General features: G+C 33.1%; 1 protein-coding gene across 1 annotated transcript; it reads right to left on the reverse strand.

Moving 5' to 3' along the window:
• Positions 1 to 2,511: 2,511 nt before the first annotated feature.
• Positions 2,512 to 6,279, reverse strand: LOC146942975 (uncharacterized). Its single transcript, XM_085757076.1, has 13 exons — positions 6,047 to 6,279; positions 5,823 to 5,941; positions 5,666 to 5,723; positions 5,428 to 5,534; positions 5,165 to 5,336; positions 4,804 to 5,044; positions 4,648 to 4,714; positions 4,493 to 4,550; positions 4,306 to 4,372; positions 4,107 to 4,200; positions 3,642 to 3,998; positions 3,329 to 3,556; positions 2,512 to 3,057 (listed from the first exon to the last, which is right to left on the reverse strand). The coding sequence occupies exons 1-13, from the start codon at positions 6,114 to 6,116 to the stop codon at positions 2,647 to 2,649; spliced, it is 2,049 nt and encodes a 682-aa protein (XP_085613202.1). The 5' UTR covers positions 6,117 to 6,279; the 3' UTR covers positions 2,512 to 2,646.
• Positions 6,280 to 9,525: the final 3,246 nt, after the last annotated feature.

Here is a 9,525-nt window from a genome sequence, read left to right on the forward strand (position 1 = left end):
CGTGTAGGCTCTTGAATATCTGAATTCTAACAAAATGCCAACTTAGCTTGATGGAGTATTTAAAACATGGACTCATTTTTATGTTCAGGCAGATGTGAAAAAGAGGAAAATTATCTTTTTTATTTTTAGTGTGAATTCTTTGGTAGCATATAACATAATATTCTAAAGTGGTTGGATAATTATTGTGTTCTTCCCATTAATTATTGTGAGGGTACTCTTCATTTCAGTGGTTCTCAATTGTTCCAAAAAAAGTTAATTTTAGTTTTCAGTTGATTTTGTTGACTTGCATTTGGATTATTTGGAAAGACAAAAATTCTTACATTTTTGTCACAAGAATCAGTTTATGGTGTTGTTAGATAAATTTACAATTCTCGTTTACTGGTTACAAAATGCTAAGAAATCATGTACGTATTTTGAGTTGAAATGTTGGTGGAATAATCTTTCTACTTGTCTTGGTTATTCTACCTCATGATTTGGTTCTTTTGTATCTATGCATCTTGAACTTTGTATTTTCCTTTGTTGGTCATGCACATCTTGTGCTTGAAGGGTTTTTAATATAATTGATTTGACGTCTTCATACAAACAAAATCCACCCCAGTCAACAGGGGCGGATCTCTATTGAGACCCCCAGGTGCCGTGGCACCCCCCAAGTTTAAAGTTTACTATATATATAGTATTATCCATAATACAGCAAGGAATTTCCAGTTGTTCTAGCAGATAGGGGGGTGCTTCTACAAGGCTAAAGGTCGTGTGTTCGACCCTTTAGCCAGTATATTTTTGATATTTTCTTGTGCATTTTTAATATTTTATCAAAAAAAACGATCCCAAGGAGAATCGAACCCGCAACACAACGCTTATTTAAAGCAATTCAAACCACCATATCACTTATGATTGTATGATATTACTTGAAATATTATAATATATAAACGTTCATTAAAAGTGGAGTATACAAAAGCATTTGGCACCCCCCAAGAAAATAAGTGAAGATCCGCCACTGCCAGTCAAGACACCAACTACATCAACATATAATATATTTCATGTTGTTAGAAAGGGACGGGGGTTCGAAATTAGTTTGATGATAAAAATATTATTCAAATTACATTTCATGTCGTAAGAATCATTGAAAACATCATATGTAGTGTAAACGAAAACATGTTTGTAGGGACCAAAGCAGATTTAGATATATTGACTTTTGTGTTGATTGTAAAATTAAGTTTGTATTCGTTTTATGATGGTCTATACGAACCACTGTTGCAAGCAACATCAAATGAGGAAATTGTGAACACCATTGGAGCTGCTCCTTGAACTTGTAGATCAATGTTCTTCATATAGACGCACCAATTCGATCACCCTAGATAACAAAGATTAAAACACTATACTTTAAACAAAAAAAAATACAAAAAAAAAAAACAAAAAACAAACAATATTAAAAAACTACCTTTCGATCCATTAGAATCAAATCCATGGAAAATGGTAGTTATTTATTTTTGTAGTCTTGAACAAACCAAGTACGAACAATCCTCACAACCAATGTTCGCGATTGTTTCCTTGGCGAAACATCAGAGATGAAGTCGTGTTTCGTAGACATTTTTCTTTGCAATAGAAAAAATTATAGAACTAACTTAGAATATAAATATCAGAGAACCAGAGAATAAAAAAAAGAAGAACTAAATTTTGTGAATGTTGTGTACTCGTACCCAAAAGCACTACTATTTATATAGAAAAATAGTACCGTAACGGATATCTATTAATTATTAATTTGACCGTTTTGAAATTAATATTATCAACGTCTTTAATATTATAAAATGTGCATTAAAGGATTAGATTATATTTCATGTAACCTACAAAAATTTAACTTCATAACATTTGAAATTTAATAATATCTTATTAATATTAAGTAATATAATTTTGTAACAGACCAAAATTCAAAATATAATTTATTCAAGTTATTTATTATAATTTTGTAACCTACCAAATTTTTAATGTACCGTATAACTGTTAATTGAATACTAATTATATTAATAATTATTTGATTGTAACATACAAATTTTTAATGTAACATATAAATTTTAATCAAAACAATAATTATATAATAATTATTTAATTTTAACGTACCAATTTTTTAATGTAACATATAAATTTTAATTGAAACAATAATTATATTAATAATTATTTGATTGTAACGTACCAATTTTTTAATGTAACATATAAATTTTAATCGAAACAATAATTATATTAATAATTATTTGATTGTAACCAACTATGTATTTTATGTAAAATTTAATGTTAAATAAAAAACGGTTTTTAATAATAATTATAATTATTAAGCTTGTATTAAAAATTAAGAGAAATTTTTGGAACAAATGCCAAGTAGGATTATGATGATGTGGACATCTTTAGAGGAGAGGATTTTAGAATAGGCTATTTCTAAAAACTCTAAATTGTTAGTATAAAGATTACACTCCAAAAGTAAACAATAACCGGAGTATCTACGAGTCCAAAACATAAAAATTCATAAGGTAATTGTCTTTTTCTTTTAATTTAATATTTTGGAAGTTTTCAGATTTATCCACCAGCATTTATTTTTCCTCTATGAAATATCTTTCCATGCCTTTCCAAACAGAAACTGAACTTACGCGTTCAATTTCAGATACGCTCATCACACAACAATTGCAACGATGAGGCACAGCTACCATGGAACCTACCTCTACTTTCTTCTACCCCATTCATCCTAGATATTGGAATTGATGAGGCGAGTGTAAAGGGATGTTGCTCAGAGGTTGAAGTTATCTTGGAACCAAGTGATTCTAGCGATGCAAGGGAATGGTGAGGAAGCATGACTTGGGCACCCCCCGGATTCACTGCACAAGTTTCATGTCTTCCACTTCGCCAATTAGGATATTGGATCCTCATAACATTGCTATTTACACCAGACCTACCTTGTGCTACTAGTTGCGCCGCCCAAAAGTTTTGGTACTGCTGTTTGTATGAAATTGCCGAACTATAATTAGTTCCACATAGTGGTGTACCATAATAATGAGGTTGCTGCAACCGAACCTGCATTCAATTAAAGCATGAGGGAACAAAGTTACAAAACTCATTATCATTACAATAACAAATTAGGAGCTACAATAGTTATTTATATGAACTGCACATTGTCCCTTTTTCTTGGTGGGGCAGGTTATTCTAAACAATAAACTTTACCTGCCACATTCATGTTTGAACAATAATATAAATCACTATAAGCTGTCTTTGTAAAAGATGGCACCTAAAATTTGTAGTTCATTAATATAACATCATAGGAGTCTATAGTGAGAAAGATTAAAACCTGTGGTCCTGCAGCAGGAAGCTGATCAATGTAAGAAGTTGAGGTATACTGATTTGGTGGAGTTGTAGGTATTGGAATGAGCCCATTCTGCTGTTGTATAGACCGAAAATAAGGCACTTGCGATTTTGAGAACTGTTCTAACCTCCTACTTCCACCTTTAGTAAAACAGTCTTCAACCTTTAACCCGTTACCTCCAGCCGACAAGGACAAGGACAAGAAGTTGAAATTCTACAGAATATGAAATATAATTATCAGAGCATGAGGAAGAGGGGACAAGGGGAGACATCATTACCAAAAGCATTCATAAGCTTACTTGCTTTTGAGGATCACATTTTGCAGGCATCGGAGGATCCTTAGAGAGAGATATGTCAAGATAATGGCACTGCTGCTGAAGAATACCATTTTTAGTTTCAGGGAAAATGTCCAAACTAGCAGAATGAACTGTTCCACGATCAAAACTATTTCCATTTCTCGTCCCATTCGAGTTTTGTGCTTTGATTAGAACTCCACATTTTGATCCTTGGTGTACTCTGGTTTGGTGACGTTCATAACGCTCGGGTTCTTTGGCACCAGGTTTTTTTGGAACTTCTAAACTCCGGATGAGCTGACTAATGTGAACATGAGCTGCACAACTCTTCCATGGCTTTTTATGAACAACAGGTTCGGAAATCTGCATCGTCATCAAACATAGGCATTTGAGTGGAGTGCATCAACTATGATGAAAAACTTCTTAGTCATGCAAAACAACAACACTAAGCATGAATTTTTAGTTTCTTACCTTTCCACCTGAAGAACAACTTTCTATCAAATCGTGTTTGGAGTTGCAAATAGCAGCATTCAGCCAATGTGGAGCTTTAGAGGCAGCAGAAGACCTTAAGAAAAAAAATCCATCAAATTTGGATAAGCAGAAATGAAGGGGGTGGAGGAAATTAGGCTACATAACAAGGTCAAAATGAAGTTAAGGAAAAGAAATTTACTGCAAACAAGAAGCATTAGTCGCAGCAGATGCACTCTGTGTCGAGCCTGGCAATAATGTTAGACCTTCTGTTAAAACAACCAAAGATGTCTAGGTATTAGCCAAATGATGAAATACTTTAGTCATCATCCAAGTAAGAAAAACCACTGCTTGTAACAACCAACGAGCAAAATTCTGTCCTCGCATACCGTTTTCTCTTTGATACTTGATTATATCTTGTTCTTGCTTACAATCAATGCCTCCGACCTGAAACGTAAGTTGATAAATAAGACACCGGTCATACTAGCGCTAGCTTGTAAAAACAGGAGTTCTAAAAGCAAACTGTAAAAGACTAAACAACTACCGTCTCATATTCCACATCTACTTTTCCCCCAATATGTGAAATGTGCGATTCCGTGGACACATTTAATCTGCAATATGATGACAAAACACAATAAATATATATGAAAAAGAATTTGAAAATAGAGATTTCACACAATGCAACTGAAAAACTACACACCCCATTTCAAGAGACAGTTCAGAGTCATGCACTTCCACTTTGCAACCATTTTCACTCTTAATCATCATAGGCACACCCTGCAGATTTACTTTTGGAGCGGTGCTTTGAGTTGCCACCAAATTATCTGCACTCCCAGTTAAATCATTCTGATCAATACCAATGGTTTCACTTGAACTAATTTTTGCTGCTCCCATAGACGAACTTTCAGGAATAAGATTAGTATCTTCAACAGCTTTTGAGGCTAAAACACATCAAATAAAAATATAATCAGAAATTCATAAAACAGTAATTATTATTAGTAGTAGTAGTAGTATTAATTAATAATTAATGAAACCAATGTGATAGAGAGATAAACCAATACCATTAGTACTCTCCTCTTGTTCCTGTGAAACCAAATTCTTCGGTAAGGACTCGTGGTCTACTTCATTCTCAGCATTGGAACCACCATTGGTTGGAAACATTCCAGCCAAAGCATAGAGAGTCTCTGCAACCTCTTGCTCATCTTTTGTTATGGGCCCAAGTACAACTTGTTTCTACAAAAGCAAAATTACATGAAATTTAAAAAAAGAAAAAGGATAAAGTTTAAAAATTTAAATCATAATAAAGAGGTTTAGTAATTCTCACTTTGGATTTCTTTATGCTATCTTTTTGAGGAGATTCTATTCTTTGAAATTTATGGTTCAACTTTTCTGAATCAGTTAAAACGGATTCGCGACCCCGTTTCTTCATTGCTGATATTATCAATTAAAAAAATTAATAAAATAAATAAAAATCGCACCTTTTTTTTTCATAATTTAAAAAAATTATTATTATTATGGAACAAAAAAAAACATAAAAGCGAGTTGAATCTGAAAAATGGTACCTGAACGTATTTTACGAGGAACAGAGGAATGATCAACGGCATTGCATTCATTGAAAACCTACAAAATGAAATAATCAATAACTGTTAGTAGTCACTAGTATTTTTGAAGATGAAGAGGGAAAAAAAGTGAAAATATTTTTGGTAAAAAACAAAAAACCTTTTTGGTAAGGTTGAATTTGTTGTATTTAGGAGAATCGGAGAGATTGCAACCCATTGATAATGCTTGAGCTACAGCACTTAAGCTCCTCACCTTCTCTTTCTTTGATTTTTTCGAACCTATTATTTATCAAAAAGAGAAGAACTGAATGAGAAGAAGCAAGAGAGACAGAGAGACATAGAAGAAGAAAGCGACAAGGGAAAGAGGGGGTTAGAATAAAATACCAGATTGTTGTTGTTTTTTGTTAATGTGTCGTTTTGTGTTCTTCTTCTTCTTCATCACAGTTTTATCCATTTGATTTGATAATAATCACGTTCTTCGTCTCATCCATTCCAATTCTACAGTTTTCTATTTTTTGTTTTCTCTTTCTGGATTGATGATATTTTATTAATGATTGATTAAGAGGAGAAATGAAAATGAAAAGCAAGGTTCTGAGTTCTGACTGAAAAACAGCAATGAGAATGAAACTGTGTGTTATGCGGTGTTTATGTAAAGAAGAAAACAAAACAAAAAGGAAAAGATAAAAGAGAAGAGAAGAAAGCAATGTTGTGCCTTCTTGCGTTCAGAGAATCAGGTTCTTTTGTGAAAATAAAGTAGTAGTAGTAGTAACAGACTCTGAGTTAGAGAGAGAAACAGAAAGAGAAAGAGAAAGAGAGAGTTAAATGTTAAACACACTCACTCACGTGAAAAGAAAGGTAACGGAAAAGATAAAGAAAAAGGAAGCATCCTCTCATTTGTCTTGTCCGTGAGCTTCTATTACTTAGTACTCCCTCATCTTTTTCACAATACTTCCATTTTCAAAAAATTACAGACAGGAATCAAATAAATATTGTCATTTTTTATGAAATTTTTTGTGTTTTTTTTATAATGTCCTTACTCATTTATTATTTTATTCTATTATTTTTCTCTCTACAATAAATAGGTAAGAGTATTATTGATAAATCAATAATTAATGTTGCATTGAAACTTGAAAATGACAAGTAAAGTGAAACAAAATTATTCTCCAAAATGGACAAGTATTGTGAAACAAAGGGAGTAGTATTTTACTATTTTGTTAATTATTATTTTTTATCTAGTAGCCTAGTGGCTAGAGCTCACACAATTAAATGTGGAGAAGTGGGGTGTTCGGGGTTCAAACCCCGGCTCCTGCATAAATTATGCAATGTCCATATGCTTAAGGGGATTTTTGTTAATTATTTATCTTTCATAATTTAATCCATAATAATAATAATAATAATAATAATAATAATAATAGTAAAATTATAATTTACATTGTTTTCTTTATGATGAGTAATTAAAATGGAATTGTAAAATGATAAAATGACTTTTTAAACTAGGAGGCAAACATGATCTTCTTCTGCTCCTAATATCTCAAAATGGCTTAAATATGTTATTCGTCCCTGCAAATAGGGGTCGCTTAAAATTTCGTCTCTGTAATGCTAATCCTTTTTTTTGCCCCTGCAAAGTTTAATCAGTTAAAAATTCGTCCCTTGACCAAGTTAATGACTGCCACGTCATCAAAATTACCATAATGGCATGGGAATTGACGAAAATACCCCTGGGCTAATTTTTTTTCCTTCAAAAAAATTTTTTTTTCAAAATTTTGAAAATTCTTTTTTATATTAAAAAAATCTGAAAAAATAATTAAAAGTAAAAAAAAAAAATTCGGAAAAAAACTGTTAAAATTAAAACTGAAAAATTTTCGGGGAAAAAATCGCAAAAAAAATTTGGGAAAAAACTGAATTTTTTTTTGAAGGAAAAAAAACAAAAAAAAATAAGCCAGGGGTATTTTCGTCAATTCCCATGCCATTTTGTTAATTTGATGACGTGGCAGTCATTAACTTGGTCAAGGGACGAATTTTTAACTGATTAAACTTTGCAGGGGCAAAAAAAAAGGATTAGCGATTGCAGGGACGAAATTTTAAGCGACCCCTATTTGCAGGGACGAATAACATATTTAAGCCATCTCAAAATGCTCAAAAAGTCAGTCCAATTCTTAATGGGAAAAATAAGAAAAAGCATGATCAGATTAACTCGTGGGTGCTTTGAATTGAATGGAATGCAACGCGAAACGACCGGTCCCACACACACTCTCCTTATGTGTTCTGTTACTAGTGTGTAACCCGCGCTCCGCACGGGTGGCATTACCGACAGCTACGAACCACAAAATATTACTGGGACGAAATAAGATAGATATCAACAATGCACATCAGGGCATCAACAGCATACCTTGCGCTCACAACGGTTACCATAAAACAAACGTCACACGCACCCACACCAGTATGTTTCAAAGTGGACATCGTGAGTCATACGAATGACACGCCACACACTGAACGATGTGCAGAACACCGAGACACAAAAATTTGATCATGATCAAAAATTAAATATTACGACCAACGAAAGGCTATTGCATCACACGGGCCCTACACAAATACAAACAGCGGAACAAAACCACCAAGAATTTTCCACCACATATTTGGGAATACTATGCCAATGGAACCATACAAATTTAACACATAAATTGGAAATTTTCCCCACTACATAACCTCCTAGTGGCCAACAGCAAGGAAAGCAAAAAGAAGCCAAAGCTGGAAAAAAAGCCTGGCAAAAGCACACCTATAGTTGCTGCAAATTTGACCAAGGACCATAGCATAATAACACGAACAGTCATCAAACAATAACACCACCATGTGAAGCAACAGAACAATAGCATGTACTGTGCACAATGCAGTCTATAAAAAACGCCATCCTCTCCACACAATCTTCATTCCATTCACAAATACTTCATTCACACTAAAAAAGAATGGGAAAGTTTTTTCTAATTTGTATTACTTTGTTTATAATTATTTTCTTCCTGGTTAACATCATCAGCATCGAAGAAATTCGTGTAGATAGCGTAACAATTGTCATGGTCTGCATTTTACCACTGCTAGTCATGGCATGGATTGTTACTATTTGTTTCGATGTAGACACGAAGTAAGATGGTGCCTGCTCCCTCTGACTCCAGCAACTACATAAGGTGATTTTTTCATGTTTGTGCCTAAAAATAGTTTGTTTGCTTCAAATTGGAATGCTGGTTTTAGTTTTTATGCCTCACGCAAAATCATAAGTCCAGGAGATCAAGTTGAAGCCAGCAAGTTGTCCCAAGCATATGCATCCAATCTATGTCCAATAACCTCTAGATTAAACCTTCTAATTGTAATGAAATATTGTCACAAGTGGTGTTTAATTAGAACCTTATGTCGTCTTGTTTCAATTGTTGTTTCATAATATTTATAGTCCAGAAATGAATTTGAGAAAATTAGATTTTTTTCTCCCTATTTTGTGCGAACTTTAACAAAAGTTCATAAAAATGACAAACTCGCCTTTAATTTGCGTGAAAATGAGTATGAGAAAATCAGATTTTCCCCCTTTCAATCAACTCGCCTTTAATCTGTGCGACATTCAACAAATGATCATAAAAATAAAAAACAACAAAAAACTGCAAACGATTAAAAAATCGATATTATGGAACCCTTTCCACTATCCTTCGTATGGTGATAAGGATCACAGTCATGTCTTGCATGACAATGAAGATTCTTACTCGTTAATGGCTTGTCATGAAAAACATTATTGCATCTCTTTTTGTCCTGCGTTACTAATCCTTTTTTTTTTATGGATCTAATCCATTATCTTGTTTTTCAAAGCGCTTTACGGAAGAGTT

This window comes from Medicago sativa, chromosome 3 (assembly GCF_051527215.1).
Source record: "Medicago sativa cultivar Bolivia chromosome 3, Bolivia_mono, whole genome shotgun sequence".
In the NCBI taxonomy this organism is placed as follows: domain Eukaryota; kingdom Viridiplantae; phylum Streptophyta; class Magnoliopsida; order Fabales; family Fabaceae; genus Medicago; species Medicago sativa.